The sequence below is a fragment of the Camarhynchus parvulus genome, chromosome 13 (genome assembly GCF_901933205.1).
Source record: "Camarhynchus parvulus chromosome 13, STF_HiC, whole genome shotgun sequence".
In the NCBI taxonomy this organism is placed as follows: domain Eukaryota; kingdom Metazoa; phylum Chordata; class Aves; order Passeriformes; family Thraupidae; genus Camarhynchus; species Camarhynchus parvulus.
Genome location: NC_044583.1, coordinates 2,344,442 through 2,364,005, shown reverse-complemented (window position 1 = coordinate 2,364,005; position 19,564 = coordinate 2,344,442). Strand labels below are relative to the sequence as shown.

General features: G+C 54.8%; 1 protein-coding gene and 3 pseudogenes across 1 annotated transcript; all 4 read left to right on the top strand.

The window, feature by feature from the left end:
* Positions 1 to 2,767: 2,767 nt before the first annotated feature.
* On the top strand, positions 2,768 to 7,974 carry LOC115908518 (annotated as a pseudogene).
* An 866-nt stretch (positions 7,975 to 8,840) lies between these two features.
* LOC115908519 (protocadherin beta-16-like) lies at positions 8,841 to 11,575 on the top strand. The gene has a single exon (XM_030957167.1). It carries the CDS (start codon positions 8,841 to 8,843, stop codon positions 11,295 to 11,297), a length of 2,457 nt encoding a protein of 818 aa, XP_030813027.1. The 3' UTR covers positions 11,298 to 11,575.
* A 295-nt stretch (positions 11,576 to 11,870) lies between these two features.
* LOC115908520 lies at positions 11,871 to 14,575 on the top strand (annotated as a pseudogene).
* A 1,563-nt stretch (positions 14,576 to 16,138) lies between these two features.
* Positions 16,139 to 19,043, top strand: LOC115908579 (annotated as a pseudogene).
* The last annotated feature ends 521 nt before the right edge of the window (positions 19,044 to 19,564 follow it).

Below are 19,564 nucleotides of genomic sequence, written 5' to 3'. Positions count from 1 at the left end.
GCAGGCTCCTCTCGAGCCATCCTCTCCTCAGGGTGTGCTGGAGGGGAGCGGACAGTGGCTCCAGGGATGGAGAAAGAGCCTTTATCCGAGGGGACAACAAAACCGGGCATGGGACCGCTGAGATTTCATGCAGCGGATCTGAATTCCCAGATGAAAGACCAGGAAGGATTTTGGAAATTGAAATTGCTCAGGCTTCAGAAGTGCGGGCAGAATTTTCTTTTAGCACGGCTGTGTTCTGAAACAGAGAGCCACACCAGGAACTGAGCAGGATATGCTGCTGTAATGCTTTTCTAGCATAGTTTTAAATTACAGAATGAAGAGAACTGTTTTTTTGGTTCTTCTGAGGATAAAGATGTCATCAGTAAAACAAAAGATGAGGAAGCCTGCAATATCACGGTATGCCCGAGGAGATAAGTGAATTCTTTGGCACATTTATGCAAATCTTTCTTGTTATGGCATAGTTCCTTCGTTTGTCCTAAAATACAGTGTGCCTCCATCTGGCAGTATTCAAACTTTTTTTTTTTTATTAATACCCATCCATTTCACTGTTGTGACCCAAAGGAAAACACCAGCATTGTCTCTCTAGTGCTGCACGGTGAGCGACCCTCTTCCATTTCTCCAAAAGAATTCTGCATATACTCTGAAAGAATATAAACGTGGGTGGAAGAGCAGCATCTGCTGATGAGCAAAGATATTATTACAGCCAAGAGCTCCGTTAGGAATCACTGTTCTTACACCTGAAGCCGAAGGATACCATTTCCTTGCTGAAATGATGGCAGCAACAATAATTGGACTCCTGCACTCGGGGTAGGAAATGTCTGTGGAGGCTTTTCTCGGCCTGTGTCTTTCCCCCTGCTGCGCAGTGATGCCAAAGATTAGGATAAGGAGAAGGAAATACACATTTCCCCCTCGGAAGTGAAAAAACGGGTACAAAACAAGTGGATTACGGTGTCACAGTTATTTTTGTGTGAAAAAAAAAAAAAAAAAAAAGAGCGAGAGAGAGAAGCCACTTTCCCAGCACATCTGCTGCTGCGCTTGGCCTATGTTTTGACTTCTCTGCTGGTGATGATGATCGCAGCCCGAGAGATGGACGTGTGCCTCGAAGGGAAGAAAGGAGGAGCTGCCCTTTGATGTATGTCAGTGGTTTAGGTCTTATCACGGGTCCAAGTCAAGCGGTGATACGAGGAACTCGCCGAAAATTACTTCGTTCGTGCAAGATCTTTAAGTAGCTAAAGAAATCCTGGGAATCCTGAAATAACCCTAATTGTTACTTTCTCCTCCTGACACAGACACGAAGTTTTTACTTTAAAACAAATGAAGACATCAGAGAATTTCTAGGACTTGACCTCTTGAGTATTGTTTGACAGCATCGCTCCTTTTAGCAAACAAAAATAAAGGGAAAACATCTAGGAAATTAAAGAAGAGGTACCAAACCCAAGAGGGTTATGATACTTTATTAGGATAATTTTTAATAGCGTAGTGTTTTTTTACAGTAAAATCCGAACTACAAATGCTCCAGACACAGGTAAATAATGCAAGCGCTATTTTGCTCCCTCTTTCATTTTCTAATTCTGTAATAGAAAGTTTGAGCTGGGCTCGCAGGCAGCTGTGCACATCCTCCGTGCATTCGTCGCAGAAGCAGTCGAGGTGTAAATCTGTCTTCGGGGCCAGCCATGTCTGCCTGACACTGAGGTTTTTTATCTGGTTTCTGGCACGAACTCTGCCTCACAGTATCCGACTGTGTTCAGAACCCCTCGATATCGCCTCCACCTCCGTTTTCCCACGGTTGTTCCTATCAGGTCTGCTGTAGACATCTCCCTCTTAGCGAGTTTGATTCTGCCTCTAATCATCTCACAATAAGCCTTGCAGATTCCTGGAGCCCCCCTCAAACACCTCGTAATCAATTCTTTCTCTTCCACGACACTTTTTCTGATAACCCGTGAGAATCCTTAGAACTTTTTTCTTTTCCTTTACCTTCTACAGAGTTTTTGTCGAACCTCTGAAGTCTCCGTTTCAATTACTCTTTTAATGGCCCATCAATTAGTGTGATGAGAGCCTTATCTTTGCTATTGTCTCCGTTAGCTCCTCGTTAGTATTTGTATATCGCGGAGTTTAATTTAGGGGCTCCCTGCTTGTTTCCTCGCCTTTCGTATTAACCGGTTCTTGACCATACATCCCTAAGCAGATACAGGACTTCAAGTTTAGCATCTTTTTCACATAGGAAAGTGTAGAAGTCGGGCGAGTTGTGATACCCGGTAAGAAAAGAACAGCATTAGGATGCCGTGTCCTAAGACAGCTTTGTCATCCTGCTGTGATGGCGAGCTGAGGTGATAATGAAACTTTTACTTAGGGACAATTCTTTGCCAGGTCTCTGGCACCAGCTCTTACTTTCAATAGTTTCTCTGACTCGCCACACCTACTAATCGCCCTGTGCTGATTAACAAGTGGAGAAGAGAAGGAAAATATCTTCTGTGGCAGTGGAACTTGCCGTGTCTACACAAGACAAACCAAAAGCTGTGTATGAAGAGTTCGTCGTCGCAGTGCTCTGTGTGTGGGCAGGGATCCCATTTCTGAGAGAGAAGAGCTTTTACACCGCACCTTTTTTCTGCTCTTTGGCACAAAGAGTGCGGGTTCAAGCAGCAAACCCCGAGCCAGCAGCGCTGCCCCGATGGAGAGGAAATATTCCCCCTTCAGACGCTGGGTGGGGATGTTGGCCGCGGACTGGAGCGTTCCTCGGTCCGCCCCGGCTTTGCAGATACAGGGAGACAAAAAGCCGTGTGAGCTGAGCTGAGCTGCTCGCAAAGGAGTCGGAGCACTCGGGGGCTTCCAGATTCCTTCACCCCAGGATTGCTGGCCCACACCGCTCTTTTTCGGACGCTACTAAAAAATGCTGGGAGCCGCCGAGGACTGTGGATGGCTTTTTTGGAGAGCGATGGCCTGTGGGAGACGGAGCGGAGACAGAAAGAGGCAAGTGATCTTGTTTATTCTGTGTGTTTGCGTGTGCCAGAGCGGGGCTGAAACCCTCCGCTACTCCCTGCCGGAGGAAATGGAGAGGGACTCCTTTGTCGCCAATATCGCCAAGGACCTGGGGGTTCCTCTGAGCCAGCTTGCGGCTCGCAAAGCCCGCGTTGTGTCCGAGGGGAACGAGCAGCTTTTCCGACTCAATCAAAACACCGGAGTCCTGACGGCAAAGGAGTCGCTGGACCGAGAGGAGATCTGTCCTCAGAGCGATACCTGCACGCTCGTCTTTAAGATATTCTTTGAAAATCCGTTGCAGCTTATCCGAGGGGAGGTGGAAGTTCGTGACGTAAATGACAACTCGCCCGTGTTCCCGGAGAAGGAGATGGTTTTAAAAATTCTAGAAACAGCATCTCCTGGCTCCCGTTTCCCCCTGGAAAGTGCCCAGGACAAGGACGTGGGCATTAACGGTTTGCAGAACTACAGCCTCGGGCCCAATCCTCATTTCTCCCTCGCTACTGGAACAGCGAAAGATGGAGTAAAATACTTGGAACTTGTCCTACAGCGCCAGCTCGATCGTGAAGAGCAAGGGAGAGCTGAATTTACTTCTGACCGCCACCGACGGAGGGTCACCACCTAGGTCGGGCACGGCTCAGGTCCGGATCGTGGTTGTGGATGCCAATGATAACATTCCTGTCTTCGAAAGGGAGACCTACGAGGTGCGCCTGGCTGAGAACAGCCCCCTGGAGCAGCTGGTGGTCAGAGTCGTTGCCGCGGATCCCGACGAAGGGTCCTACGGGGAAGTGCGTTATGCATTTACCCAGACATCGGAGCGATCCCGGCAGCTCTTCCAGCTGAACCCGACCACCGGTGAAATACGAGTCGCAGGCAAGCTGGATTTTGAGGAAGCAAAATCCCACACTATGGTGGTGAAAGCCACGGACGGCGGAGAGCTGTCTGCGCACTGCAAAGTGCAGGTGGAGGTCCTGGACGTGAATGACAACGCGCCGGAGATAGCGCTCACCTCCCTCAGCGCCTCCATTCCCGAGGACGCCCCGCCACGCACCGTGGTGGCTCTGTTCAGTGTGCGGGACCGGGACTCCGGGGACAACGGCAGGACAGAGTGTTCCATCGACGGGGACTTGCCGTTCAGTCTCGCCCCCACTTTTGATAATTACTACGAACTGAGAACAAACGCGGCTCTGGACAGAGAGAGGACGGCGGAGTATAACATCACCATCACAGCCACGGACTGGGGCAGGAAGCGGCTGAGCTCCCAGGAAAGCATCTTCGTGCAGATCTCGGATGTGAACGACAACCCCCCAGAGTTCACTCAGGAGGTTTACACCATGTCTGTCACAGAGAACAACAGCCCCATGCTCCGCATCGGCAGCATGAAAGCCACGGACGCCGACGCAGGAATAAATGCCCATGTGAACTACGCACTGGTGAGGCAGGAGGGCAAAGAGCAGCCCGAAGTGTCAGTCAACTCTGATAACGGGGATGTTTATATCCTCCGCCCGCTGGACTATGAGAAGGTGCGCTCCTTCGAGGTGACGGTGCGAGCAGCCGACGGCGGCTCCCCGCCGCTCAGCGCCCAGGCCGTGCTGCGCATCGTCGTGCGCGACGAGAACGACAACGCGCCCGTGCTGCTGCACCCGGGACCCGACAGCAGCGCGGCCGGAGAGCTGGTGCCGCGCTGGGCACCGTCCGGCTACCTGGTGGCCAAGGTGGTGGCGGTGGACGCGGACGCGGGCCAGAACGCCTGGCTGTCCTACGAGCTGGCCAAGGCCACGGAGCCGGGGCTGTTCCGCGTGGGGCTGCACAGCGGCGAGGTGCGCACGGCGCGGGCCGTGACCGAGAGGGACGCGGCCCGGCAGAGGCTCATCGTGCTGGTGCGGGACCGCGGGCGGCCGCCGCGCTCTGCCACCGCCACCCTCGCCGTGGCACTGGTGGACGGCTTCTCCGAAGCCCATTTACGGGTGAGCGAGGAGGCTCCGGCCGCCGAGCCTGACGGGCCGCTTACTCTTTACCTCATCGCCTCCCTGGTCTGCGTGTCGGCGCTGTTCCTCGCCACCGCGGTGGCCGCCTTGGTAGTGAAGGTGTGGCGGGCCAGACGGAGCGAGACTGAGACTTTGCCCACGTTCCCGACGACTGCCACGGAAAGCAGCGCGGGCTCCCTGCCCCGCAGCTACGTGTACGACGTCTGCTTCGCCGCCGGCACCGTCAACAGCGAGTTCCGTTTCCTCAGGCCGCTCTTCCCCTGCTTCCCCGCCGGGCTGCCCCCCGGGCCCGGCGAGCAGCGGAGCTCGGTGTGCTCGCAAGATGCCGCCAACCTCGGGGGCGAGGGAGACTGGGCTGCACAGGTGAGGGACTGACAGGGCCATCGGGCAGGCGGGAGGGAGGTGTGACAAGCCCTGGGAGCAAGGACTATTGAGGCTGCAGAACTGCTAGTAGAGGAATCCCTGGGGTGGCAGGAGATGATAGAAGGGGTCTCAGAACTGCTGGAACGGCCTCCCAGGAGGATCCAGCAGGGCTCAGCTGCTCCCTAGATGCTGACTAACCACGCCTCTCTGTATTATAGAAGGATAGAACATTTTGGGTTGGAATGGACCTTTAAAAGCCGTTAAGTCCAAACCCTCATGCAATGACCAGGGATACCTTCAACTAGATCAGGTTGCTCATAGCTCCAGCTAACCTGACCTTGGATATTTTCAGGGGTGGAGCACCCACCACCTTTCTGGGCAGCTGCACCCATATCTATGCTGAGTATTCGTGATAGATCAAGTCTTTGGTGTCACTTCAAAGGGGAGGAGTTGGGCCATGAGGAGGTGAAAAGTACAGGTAGACGTGTGTCGCAGCTGAGATGGCCACAATACACAGAGTATCACCATACAATTTCATAAGGCTTCAAGCACCATCCCATACAAAGTAACCCCATACCACTCCAGAAGGCTCCAAACATGCACCCTTCTTGTTCTTTAGCCCAACCTTTTATACCCTTCATGTTCATGCATTGCACCTGTGTGTCCTCTCTACCTTTTTGTGGTTGGACAGTGCACCTGGGCACTCCAGGTCTTATTACCTTCAGTACTGGTCACCTGTTCCTGCACAGCTGTAACCCATTGAGGATGAGGCTGGGCCACAGCCCCATTCCCAATTACCACAACCCCTGTGCCTACAGACATGTGGGTTCTGCCCATGCACTGTGTAGAGCCCTTAGGACCTGGAGCAGGAATGACACCGTTCCTAGGGATACATCCTCCCAGAGGTGGCAGTAACAGGAATGTAGTGGCCTGTCCAGCGTCAGATGGGACTGCAGGGACAGCTGTGCAAAGGGTGACACCAACTATGTCCCCTGCACTGCTGTTGGGAGCTGGTGCTCGATGCTGCCATATGCCATTCGCCAGGGTGGTGGCAGTGCTGAACTCAGCTGTCTTACAAACTGCTGGAGCCTACAGGGGTGGGAACCTCTACCATTAAAGTCCCTTAAGTTTTTGTGACTTGCATGGATAGTGTTGGCCAGAAAAGTGTGGTTGTCAGAGTCAGTCGCCTCTTTGTATGGGATTCTGTGGGAACTCCATGGAGAGTGTCCAAGGATCCATCTAGCATTTTACAGTAGATAGGATGATGAACATATAAGAGGTTGGAGGAACACAAACACCATCAGGGTCAGTTAATAACCATCAATGACTTGGACTCGCTTTACTGCAGAGTGTCAGAATCACAGCAGCCTCAGGGAAGACAAGGACCCTTCCTGATATATCAACATTAAACCACATTTACTGTTTGTGAGAAACTGGTTTCTGTTTGGGGCTTTCACCATTTCGAATTACTCAAAACTCATAGAAGTTTTATAGACATTCATTAAGGTTTTGCAATAGTACCCTTTTGGAGGATGGTTTCTGACTTCAGGCGTTCTCCATTCAGGTCAGAGATCCACCAAGTCTTGCTTTCTCTTCCTCTCTCTTTGGTAGAGAGGAGGGGTGTGACACAGGCAGTGGTGTAAGACACATCCTCTGAGTTTCTCGGTGACACCTGCTTTCCTTAACTCCAAATGACAACTGCTCTCTCTGTTCTTTGCAGGGCAGTGTTCCCCTCTCTGAAGATATGGGGCCCAGAGCTGCAGGTGCAATTTGCCCTGCAAACAGGGAGCTGGAGCTAAATGTCAACTCTGAGCAAAACCCTTGGCTCTCCCATCAATGAGTGAAGAGAAAGACAAGTTTGTCTGTCCTCACAGGGAAAAGGGAACAAAGAGACAAATACCCCCCTAAAAAGTACCAGGAAGATGAAACCTTCTCTGTGAGAGTACTTTCGCCTTGAGCAGTACTTTATTCATGTAGGTATTTTGTGATTGTGACGTCGATGGAGGAGAACCGTGCTGCATGTTGATTACATAATAATCAATTATTATCATAATAATCAATAATTATCATACATAATAATGTATGATTGTGAGAGTGCTACTGCTTCTACATACTTCGAGAAATACTGAAAACTGGCAGCAGATCTTCAACTTCTTGTTACACTGCCTTCTCTGGGGGGTTTCCTTTCATGCTTTATTTCTTTGTTTTTATGGAGAGAGCTTTGTAATAATACTTTAATTTTCTGCCGTGTATTCAACACCAGGCGAAACAGAGATTATGCAAAATTAAGTGGTACTTGCAAAGGAATTTCTTACAAAATAAGCAGAAGCTGTTTACATTTTGAACTGCTGGCATTGGCACACTTGGCATATTTGATCAGGAGCTTACAGGCTCTCCTAATTGTAAAGAGTGGGCTTTGAGCAGTGTATTCTTTTTTTTCTTTTTTTCCATAAAGTTGAAAATACTATTTCACGGTTTTTAAAAACCAAGATAATTAAAAGTATTGTGTTTTTTCAGTAAAATAGACAAAACCATTTACAATTAGCTTAGGACACTGTAGAATATAGGGTGTTAAGAAGCTTTCCGGTTTTCTTTCGTCAGTCGGTATTAAACTATAAAGTAATGTGATAATTCCTGTCGGTGAACCATTTTAAAGAGTCAAATGAGTGATGACAGAAAACAATAAAATCTGCTTGGAACTCCCTCGGGTGAGTGTGCTGTCTCGAGATCACTCGCCGCAGTCATGGCCGAGGAAAAAGCCAACTCAAAAGCAGGATTTCGGGAATAAATCCGTGTATCTGGAGTGGAATTAATGCCGGGGGAAATCAGAACGATCTGGGAAATATGACGGTCTCAGAAGTCGGAGCAGGGCGGAGGAGTTTTTTTCTGAGTAGAGCTGAGGTCTGAGATGCTGCCTCCAGCCCATTCCCAAAGGCTCCCAGCAGGAGACGTCATGAACTACGGGAACAATCTCTGTCCATTCCGAGAACGACTCTGGCGATTGCTGCCGTGGTTAAAAGACCACCTCACCTGGTGGCTGGACCCCTGTAACAATACACAGCTGTTCCAGATGAGCAGCCGGAAAGTCATTTATTCAATGCGTTCACACTGCAGGATGCAAGGGGGAACCAAAACAAAAGGAACGACCCAGCTTTAAATAAACTCGATTTTGAAGTAGAAGGTAAACAGAGGCATTGCTTATTCAGCCAGTGGCCATACTTTGAATACGGTTGTATGGACATTTCAAACTCTATGCTTTGACCTAGGAAGAGAGAAAACGAGCCGTTAATCTCTGCTTTCCAGGCTTTGCGCTGGGAAATCTTCGAATCCTTCTACAGCTCGGCCGCCTGGTGCCGCTGCTGACCGCGGAAGCTCCGCGCAGCTCCGAGTTCCGCCGCCCCCGCGATTCGGGCGGGCGGGGCTGCACCATCTCGGGCTGCTCCGCTCGGGGGTCGGCAGGCTGTATCGGCAGCTCCATCCAGCTTACAGGAGAGGAGATCGGGTCTCTGGAACGGAATGAAGCCGAAGAAGAGCGAGGAACCGCTCCCGGGGCGAGCGGCGGCTCTGCTCCTTGTCCTCTGCGTCTCGGGGATGAGAGCAGAAACCGCTCGGTACTCTGTGCCCGAGGAGGCGGAGAGAGGCTCTTTTGTGGCGAATATCGCTAAGGATTTGGGACTAACCGGTGAGGAATTATTGGCTCGTCAGGCTCGAGTCGTTCCTGAAGGGGAAAAGCAGTATTTACAGCTGAACCAGCGCACCGGGGATTTGGTGGTGAGAGAGCAAATGGACCGGGAAGAGCTGTGTGGACAGAGCGAGCCCTGCTTGGTGCGTTTTGAGGTGCTGCTGGAGAGTCCACTGCAGTCCTTCCGAGCTGAGGTAAGACTCACCGACATAAATGATCATGCTCCTATGTTCTTAAACAGAGAGATTGTTTTAACGATCCCGGAATCTGCAATGCCCGGGACTCGATTTTTATTGGAAAGCGCTCACGATCCAGACGTGGGGAACAACAGCCTTCAGCATTATAGTATCAGCTCGAACGAGTATTTCCATGTGTACACCCAGCAGCGAAATGACGGCAGGAGGTACGCCGAGCTGGTGCTGGATCGAGCTCTGGACCGGGAGCAGCAGGCAGAAGTTGCTTTCAGCATCACGGCTGTGGATGGTGGGACTCCACCGCGGTCTGGCACAGCTTTAATCCGCGTAGTAGTCCTGGATATAAACGACAACACCCCGGTATTTACCCAGACTCTGTATAAAGTCTCTGTAATGGAAAATAGCTCAGAGGACACCATAGTGGTGGTAGTGTCTGCTAGCGATTTAGACGCAGGAACGAATGGGGAAATATTGTATTCCATATTTCAAAATTCAGAAGAAAATCTCCAAACGTTTAAAATAAACCCAGAGACAGGCCGAATTCGACTCAAAAAGCCTTTGGATTATGAAGAAAAAAAGACCTATGAGATAGACGTCCAAGCCACAGATGGAGGGGGCCTGTCCACGCATTGCAAGGTGGAGGTGCAGGTGAAGGACGTGAACGACAATGCCCCCGAGGTGATCATCACCTCGCTCACCAGCACCCTCTCCGAAGCCGCCCCGCCGGACACCGTGGTGGCCCTCTTCAACGTGCGGGACCGGGACTCGGGGGACAATGGCAGGACGACCTGCGAGCTGACAGGAGAGCAGCCCTTCAGGATCACTGTGTTGGCAGCCGACGCGTACGCGCTGGTGACATCAGAGACGCTGGACCGGGAGCAGGCGGAGGAATACAACCTGACGGTGCAAGCTCGAGACGAGGGCTCTCCCGCCCTCTCGGCATCCAAAACCCTGCTCGTGCGGCTCTTGGATGTGAACGACAATGCACCCACCTTCACCCAGGCCATTTACACCATGGTAATGAACGAAAACGAGCCCGCGGGGAGGAGTCTTGGCCGCCTCAGTGCCACGGACCCTGACGCGGGAGAGAACGCCCGCGTGAGATACTCGCTAGTGCCGCCACCGACGGGCACCCTCGCCGCCGCATCATTCGTGTCCGTGGACGCGGAGAGTGGAACCATCAGGACTTTGCGCCCGCTGGACTACGAGAAGGTCCCTGCCTTCGAGGTGACGGTGCGAGCAGCCGATGGCGGCTCCCCGCCGCTCAGCGCCCAGGCCGTGCTGCGCATCGTCGTGCGCGACGAGAACGACAACGCGCCCGTGCTGCTGCACCCGGGCCCCGACAGCAGCGCGGCCGGAGAGCTGGTGCCGCGCTGGGCACCGTCCGGCTACCTGGTGGCCAAGGTGGTGGCGGTGGACGCGGACGCGGGCCAGAACGCCTGGCTGTCCTACGAGCTGGCCAAGGCCACGGAGCCGGGGCTGTTCCGCGTGGGGCTGCACAGCGGCGAGGTGCGCACGGCGCGGGCCGTGACCGAGAGGGACACGGCCCGGCAGAGGCTCATCGTGCTGGTGCGGGACCGCGGGCGGCCGCCGCGCTCTGCCACCGCCACCTTCGCCGTGGCACTGGTGGACGATTTCTCTGATGCTTTCCACCAGCTTGGCCACGATCCCGCAGGCGGACAGCAGCCGCAGGAGGTCGAGGAGGAAATGCTCACCACTTACCTCATCGCCTCCCTGGTCTGCGTCTCGTCCCTTTTCCTCTTGTCCATCCTCGTCTTAACGGCGAACACGCTCTGCAGAGCTCGCGTCCGGGCAGAACTTCCTCCTCCCTCTCCCAGCTGCTACGCGGACGGAGACTTCGGCAGCGACGGCGTGGGCGTGGGCACCATGGGCACTCTGTCGCCGGCTTACCGCTACGAAATGTGTCTGACCAGCGGCTCGGGGAGGAGCGAATTCCAGTTCCTGAGGCCAATCCTGCCCAGCCTTCCTAACAAGGCTGAGGCAGGGCTAGACAAGGACGAGGAGCCGCTACGCCACTCGCAGCTCGCCTGCGACCGGGAAACCCACGCGGGGAGCACAGCCACTCCTCCCTTTTAGCCTCAAGACTGGCCAGTAGGTGTGCGCGTCCATGCCTGAGCCATGCTGGGACGCGCCTCCCCTCCCCGTCCTCAGCCTGAGATTCTCCAGTAGTTGTTGTGCCGTTCCCGGCATAGGCGTAATTTCCCTGCTAAGGCTCCAGGCCGGTTTCTCCTGCATGGAAGGCGGCTCAGTCCCTCCGAGATCAGACACTGCCTCATGGTACCCTGGAAAATGATTGAGCCGCTCTTGCCGCCGCGTTTCTCGAAAGCCGCGGACGCGACAATCGCTAGAGAAGAGCACAACACACCTCGAGCTCGGGCCAGCGAGGGGAGAAGACTGGAAGCGGAGGAGACTCCGCTACAGGTTCGGGATCGCGGGCCGGGCCGAGCGGCAGCGCGGGCTGCGGGCGGCGGCGGCTGCAGTCCCAGCGCGAACCGCTGGGTGGTGCCCTCGGCCAAGGCGGCGCCGAGCGGCTGCGGCAGCGGAGGCGGCCGAGCCCGGAGCGGCACAGCCCGAGCAAGCTCAGATCAGACCAGCTCAGTTCAGCTCAGTCCAGCCCAGCCCAGCTCAGTTCAGCTCAGACCAGCCCAGCTCAGCCGGGAGGGGGTGGCAGCGGCTGCGGCAGCGAGCGCTGCCCCGTGTCACCCGCTGCCGGCACACCCCGGCTGCGTTCCGGACCGCCGGCCGGAATCTCAGACAGCGAGGGAAGGCGCCCGGCCCGCACTGCGCCGCTCTCCGCCCGGAATCGCCCGGGACACCCGCCGGGACACCGACACCGACACCGGCCGCCGCCGCGCCATGGCGCTCGCAAGGCAAGTGCTTTGTGTTTGTGCTTTCCTCGGGCTGCCGCTCGCTCGCGCCGAGCCCATCCGCTACTCCGTAGCCGAGGAGGCGGAAAGCGGCTCCCTGGTGGGCGAGCTGGCGGAGGACGCGGGGCTGACGCCGGCGCAGCTCTCGGCTCGCCGCGCCCGCCTGGTCTCGGAGGACGGCCGGCAGCATTTGCGCTTCGAGCGCGCCTCCGGCCGCCTCGTCGTGGCGGGGAGGCTGGACCGGGAGGAGCTGTGCGCCCAGTCCGACACCTGCATGCTCCCCTTCGAGCTGCTGCTCTCCAACCCCCTGCAGTTCTTTCGGGTCGAGGTCACTCTGGTCGATATCAATGACCATTCACCCGTCTTTCCTAATGATAGAGTGACTTTTAAGATTCTGGAGACGAGCGAGCCTGGGTCTCGTTTCCCGTTGGAGGTTGCTCGGGACCTGGATATTGGCAGGAACACAGTCCAGGAGTACAGCATTTCTCCCGAGACCGAGTACTTCACTGTCTCCTATGGGACTGGGATCACAGGCAAGAAGTCTCTTGAACTTGTTTTGGAAAAGCCACTAGACAGGGAGAAGCAGGCAGAGATGGGTTTCAGTGTAATTGCTGTGGATGGGGGCTCTCCTCCTAGGAGTGGCACCACCGAAATCAATGTTGTCATTCTAGATGTAAATGACAATGCTCCCAAATTCACACAAGAAGAGTACATAGGAAAGATTCTGGAGAACATGCCAGAAGGCTCTGTGGTTCTGACTGTATTGGCAAATGATCCGGACGCAGGAGTTAATGGAGACATCACCTATCAACTCAGCCAGGCAGTGGGACAGAGTGTCTCAGCATTTGTGATTGATCACGTAACTGGTGAAATTAAACTCACAAAACCCCTGGACTTTGAGGCAGCACAAATGCATGAGCTCAGTGTGAGGGCCACAGATGGTGGGGGCCTTTCAGCAATTTGCAAAGTGTTGGTGGAGTTGGTGGATGTGAATGACAATGCCCCAGAGCTGGTGGTCAGTTCCTTCAGCAGTCCCCTCCCCGAGAACACAGTGCCCGGCACGGTGGTTGCCCTGTTTACGGTCAGGGACCGGGATTCTGGTGCCAACGGGAAGATCTCCTGTGCCCTGCAGGATCAGCTCTTCTTCTCCCTGCGGCCAGCCTATAAGAATTACTATGAGCTGGTGACAGTGAGCGCGCTGGACCGCGAGGAGACGCCTCAGTACATCCTCAGTGTGACGGCAGCAGATGCGGGCTCGCCTCCTCTCACCACCACGCAGACCTTCACCGTGGACATCTCCGACGTCAATGACAATGCCCCCGTCTTCAACCAGACCTCCTACACCATGTACGTGCGTGAGAACAACGTCCCCACGGTGTTTGTTGGAGCCGTGAGCGCTGCAGATGCTGACGTGGGGCTGAATGCCAAGGTGACCTATTCCCTGGCAGCAGAGCAAGGGCCAGAGCGGCCCTGGTGCTCCTGCATCTCGGTCAACTCTGAGAATGGACACGTGTTTGTGCTGCGGCCCCTGGACTACGAGCACTTGAGGCAGACCGAGGTGACGGTCAGTGCCTCTGACGCGGGCTCTCCTCCGCTCAGAGCCAACGTCACCGTCCGCCTTGTGGTGCTGGACGAGAACGACAACGCACCGCTCGTGCTCTACCCGGCCCAGGAGAGCAGCCCAGCCTCCAGTGAGCTGGTGCCCGTGTTGGCTGAGGCGGGCTACCTCATCAGCAAAGTGGTGGCCGTCGATGCCGACTCGGGACAGAACTCCTGGCTCTCCTACCACCTGCTCAGGGCCACCGACCCAGGCCTGTTTTCCGTGGGCCTCCAGAGCGAGGTGCGTCTCAGGAGGCCCGTGACAGAGAGACAGCGTCAAGCAGAAGCTCCTTGTGCTGGTCAGAGACAACGGCAAGCCCCCGCTGTCAGCCACGGCAGCTCTCAGCGCTCTCCTGCTCAAGGACTTCTCCGACGTGCGCCTCCCGCACAGCAGCCCGGCCTCCGAGGATCAGGCCGCCTTCCTGACCACCTATTTAATCATTGCCTTGGTCTTTGTCTCCCTCCTCTTCCTCATCTCCACCGCAGTGCTGGTGGCTCGCAAGGTGTGCAGGAGGAAGGAGCTGAAGGCTGGCCATGTGCTCTATGCTGCCGACACCTTGCAGAGCGGCCTGGCCGATGCAACCGCTGCAGGGACCCTGCCCCGCGCCTATTGCTACGAGATCAGCCTCACCACGGGCTCGGGCAACAGCGAGTTCAGATTCCTCAAGCCCATCCTGCCCAGCCTGCCCCCACAGCACTGCGCCGTGGTCCAGGGCTCCGAGGAGGAACAGGATTTCTCTGGTGTCCCTGTCAGCACCGAGGACATGGCCCCAGACAATGCTGACACTCTCTCTGCAGGACAGTTCAATGCTCTTTCCTTCAGCTAGCTGGGGTCTGCACAGACTGAGGCTTCATGGCTCTTGGGAGGAGGAGATCCAGGCTGGAGCATGTGGCAATGATTCCTCAAGATTATATCTGTATTTGCGATTGGTTTAAACAATTTCTTGAATATTCTATTCAGAGGTAATATCTAGCACTCCAAAAAGAATTATGAAGTAAAAGAAGCCAAGCTTCTCTCGCTTATTAAGTTATCTGATTCAGGTCTGTTACTGCCATTTCTAACAGGCTTTTAGTGTGTGCTTACCACTCACAGCTATGCTCTTGTTTTTCTTGCTTTCTGAGGAGACAGAATCTTTTTGTTCTGAGCTTTGGGACGATTTCAAATCATATCCTCGTTGAAATGATAAAGGCCTGTTTTGTGCTTCAGGAAAGCTGGCAAGCTGTGAGTATTGAGTCACAATGTCATGTGGACATTAGGCCCTTTCTTCCCTGGGTTTGGGTTGTCTCTTTATGCGATGTGAGGTCTGTGTGCTTTGCTTTCTTATCACTAGCTTTGTCCATGCAGACATTGCATATCTACAGATGCTTCAGTTCTGCTGCCTGGTGAAGCAGGGAGTTGCTCCCACCCAGCCACTGCAACACAGGCAATGCCAACTCAGCAGGGAAGGAGGTGATTTGGACCCTTTCACAACAGCAGTCTAATCTTCCTTATCTAGCACAGACCACGGCAACAAAATGCACAACAAAACCTTCCTTTGGCTTACAAGACTGGCTGGGATGTTCTGTCACCTCAGGATTGCCTTGGAAATAGAGCAGAACAAACAGTGTTAGAGTAGACTGTAACTGAACAGAGCTGTAACATGGAACAGAAACATGTTCATTGTCCTTGGATGCAATGAAGGAAAAATCCACAAATATTAAAAGACAATTATTGGAAGGTAGAGTCAAGAAGAACTGATAAAAGAGGTTGAGATTGCTCTTTTCATTGTTGTTCCTGAATCCCAAGGCTTCTTGATGGGACTGGAAAGTTGTCCCTGCATAATATTCTGTGTTGGTGTTAGAGCATTTGCATAGCCATGTTTGCCCTTTCTCCTTCTAGCCACTGAAACGTACTGAGCACTGTACTTAACCTGTTCCTCTAGAGAAAGACTGCCACCTCATCCTGAATAACTGGTTGTTTGAATAATGTCTGTGATGCACGAAATGATCAGAAAGGCTCCCTCACACTCCGATGTGCTGATGTGATACAGTTTAGTGTTGTAAATTGCTATAACTCTGGGATTAGAAACAGGAAAATGTGTTAGACAGAAATAAAGGGAACAACCTGACTGCATTAGTGGAAACAGAATGCTTGTAGAGTCGTTCTTTCTGGGAAACTCTGTCAAGACTTCCCAAAATGCTGGGAGTGAGTTCCTCAGTGTGTCCTTTGTCTGAAGCAATGTTGGGTGCAGTTGCTGAGTGGGGTGATGCAGCCGGGAGAGTGTTCATTGGCATGCCAGTGCTGTCACCATCAACCTATCTCCGTGCGTTTTTTCCTTTCGTAGAATGTCGTTTGGTTGTTGTGGGCTGTGCCCCGTCTATCGGCTGCCCCGGTTAAGGCCGCGTTCCGTTGCTGGCCCCGGCTGTCTCGCTGCCTTCGGGATCGCGGGCCGGGCCGAGCGGCAGCGCGGGCTGCGGGCGGCGGCGGCTGCAGTCCCAGCGCGAACCGCTGGGTGGTGCCCTCGGCCAAGGCGGCGCCGAGCGGCTGCGGCAGCGGAGGCGGCCGAGCCCGGAGCGGCACAGCCCGAGCAAGCTCAGACCAGCCCAGCCCAGCCCAGCTCATTTCAGCTCAGACCAGCCCAGCTCCGCCGAGAGGAGGTGGCACCGGCTGCGGCAGCGAGCTCTGCCCCGCGTCACCCGCTGCCGGCACACCCCGGCTGCGTTCCGGACCGCCGGCCGGAATCTCAGACAGCGAGGGAAGGCGCCCGCCCCGCACTGCGCCGCTCTCCGCCCGGAATCGCCCGGGACACCCGCCGGGACACCGACACCGACACCGGCCGCCGCCGCCGCCGCCGCGCCATGGCGCTCGCAAGGCAAGTGCTTTGTGTTTGTGCTTTCCTGGGGCTGCCGCTCGCTCGCGCCGAGCCCATCCGCTACTCCGTAGTCGAGGAGGCGGAAAGCGGCTCCCTGGTGGGCGAGCTGGCGGAGGACGCGGGGCTGACGCCGGCGCAGCTCTCGGCTCGCCGCGCCCGCCTGGTCTCGGAGGACGGCCGGCAGCATTTGCGCTTCGAGCGCGCCTCCGGCCGCCTCGTCGTGGCGGGGAGGCTGGACCGGGAGGAGCTGTGCGCCCAGTCCGACACCTGCATGCTCCCCTTCGAGCTGCTGCTCTCCAACCCCCTGCAGTTCTTTCGGGTCGAGGTAGATCTGGAAGACATCAATGACCATTCGCCAGTCTTCCCCGAGGAACGAGTCACTTTTGATATCCCTGAAACCAGCGAGCCAGGTTCACGTTTCCCACTGGAGGAGGCTCAGGATCTAGATATTGGCAGCAACACTGTGCAGGCTTACAGCATCTCTCCCGAGACCGAGTACTTCACTGTCTCCTATGGGACTGGGATCACAGGCAAGAAGTCTCTTGAACTTGTTTTGGAAGAGCCACTAGACAGGGAGAAGCAGGCAGAGATGGGTTTCAGTGTAATTGCTGTGGATGGGGGCTCTCCTCCTAGGAGTGGCACCACCGAAATCAATGTTGTCATTCTAGATGTAAATGACAATGCTCCCAAATTCACACAGGAAGAGTACATAGGAAAGATTCTGGAGAACATGCCAGAAGGCTCTGTGGTTCTGACTGTGCTGGCAAATGATCCGGACGCAGGAGTTAATGGAGACATCACCTATCAACTCAGCCAGGCAGTGGGACAGAGTGAGTCAGCATTTGTGATTGATCCCATAAGTGGTGAAATTAAACTCACAAAACCTCTGGACTTCGAGGCTGCAGAGCATCATGAACTCCGTGTGAGGGCCAGAGATGGAGGAGGGCTCTCAGCAATCTGCAAGGTGTTGGTGGAGGTGGTGGATGTGAATGACAATGCCCCAGAGCTGGTGGTCAGTTCCTTCAGCAGTCCCCTCCCTGAGAACACAGTGCCCGGCACGGTGGTTGCCCTGTTTACGGTCAGGGACCGGGATTCTGGTGCCAACGGGAAGATCTCCTGTGCCCTGCAGGATCAGCTCTTCTTCTCCCTGCGGCCAGCCTATAAGAATTACTATGAGCTGGTGACAGTGAGCGCGCTGGACCGCGAGGAGACACCTCAGTACATCCTCAGTGTGACGGCAGCAGATGCGGGCTCGCCTCCTCTCACCACCACGCAGACCTTCACCGTGGACATCTCCGACGTCAATGACAATGCCCCCGTCTTCAACCAGACCTCCTACACCATGTACGTGCATGAGAACAACGTCCCCACGGTGTTTGTTGGAGCCGTGAGCGCTGCAGATGCTGACGTGGGGCTGAATGCCAAGGTGACCTATTCCCTGGCAGCAGAGCAAGGGCCAGAGCGGCCCTGGTGCTCCTGCATCTCGGTCAACTCTGAGAATGGACACGTGTTTGTGCTGCGGCCCCTGGACTACGAGCACTTGAGGCAGACCGAGGTGACGGTCAGTGCCTCTGACGCGGGCTCTCCTCCGCTCAGAGCCAACGTCACCGTCCGCCTTGTGGTGCTGGACGCGAACGACAACGCACCGGTTCGTGCTCTACCCGGCCCAGGAGAGCAGCCCGGCCTCCAGTGAGCTGGTGCCCGTGTCGGCTGAGGCGGGCTACCTCATCAGCAAAGTGGTGGCCGTCGATGCCGACTTCGGGACAGAACTCCTGGCTCTCCTACCACCTGCTCAGGGCCACCGACCCAGGCCTGTTTTCCGTGGGCCTCCAGAGCGGCGAGGTGCGTCTCAGGAGGCCCGTGACAGAGAGAGACAGCGTCAAGCAGAAGCTCCTTGTGCTGGTCAGAGACAACGGCAAGCCCCCGCTGTCAGCCACGGCAGCTCTCAGCGCTCTCCTGCTCAAGGACTTCTCCGACGTCGCCCTCCCGCACAGCAGCCCGGCCTCCGAGGATCAGGCCGCCTCCCTGACCACCTATTTAATCATTGCCTTGGTCTTTGTCTCCCTCCTCTTCCTCATCTCCACCGCAGTGCTGGTGGCTCGCAAGGTGTGCAGGAGGAAGGAGCTGAAGGCTGGCCATGTGCTCTATGCTGCCGACACCTTGCAGAGCGGCCCGGCCGATGCAGCCGCTGCAGGGACCCTGCCCCGCGCCTATTGCTACGAGATCAGCCTCACCACGGGCTCGGGCAACAGCGAGTTCAGATTCCTCAAGCCCATCCTGCCCAGCCTGCCCCCACAGCACTGCGCCGTGGGCCAGGGCCCCGAGGAGGAAGAGGATTTCTCTGGTGTCCCTGTCAGCACCAAGGACATGGCCCCAGACAATGCTCGTGCTCTCTCTGCAGAACAGTTCAATGCTCTTTCCTTCAACTAGCTGGGGTCTGCACTGAAAGAGGCTTCATGGCTCTTGGGAGGAGGGGATCCAGGCTGCAACCTGCGTCAATTTTTCCTCCATAGAAAATATGTTCCCTGCTGGCATAGGCAATTTCCAGGAAATTCTAAATCTGACTAAAATGTTTCTTCTACTCCAAAAACATGAATAATGAAAAAAAGATGTTCAGATTCACTCCCTCAGACAATTGTATACTTCACGTCTTTTACAACCATCTCTGATACTCTTTAATAATGCACACCCAGCTTTGCTTTTCTTTCTCTTACTTTCAGAGACGACCTTGGACTTCTGATTCTTTGCTATAGCTTGTTAGCACTGTTGCGTAGACAAATCTCAGACTTGCTGAAATGACACAAAGCCCTTTTCCTAGAAAAGCAAGGTAGCTCTGAATTCTGTTTCATGATGTTCTATTAGCATGGGGCTTTTTCTCTCTGGGGTTCTGGATGTCTGTGTCTGAGATGTTTGGGCTCTGTCTGTTACACTTTATTCTCAGTATGTCTGTCTGTATGGCCACTGTGCATCTGCAGATACTTCAGTAGTGCTGCCCACTGAAAGGGTGGGTCTGTCCCATCCAGCC

What these genes read in the sequence shown, in the direction of transcription:
- LOC115908519 (XM_030957167.1), top strand. Translation starts at nt 8,841, where the DNA reads ATGAAGCCGAAGAAGAGCGAGGAACCGCTCCCGGGGCGAGCGGCGGCT.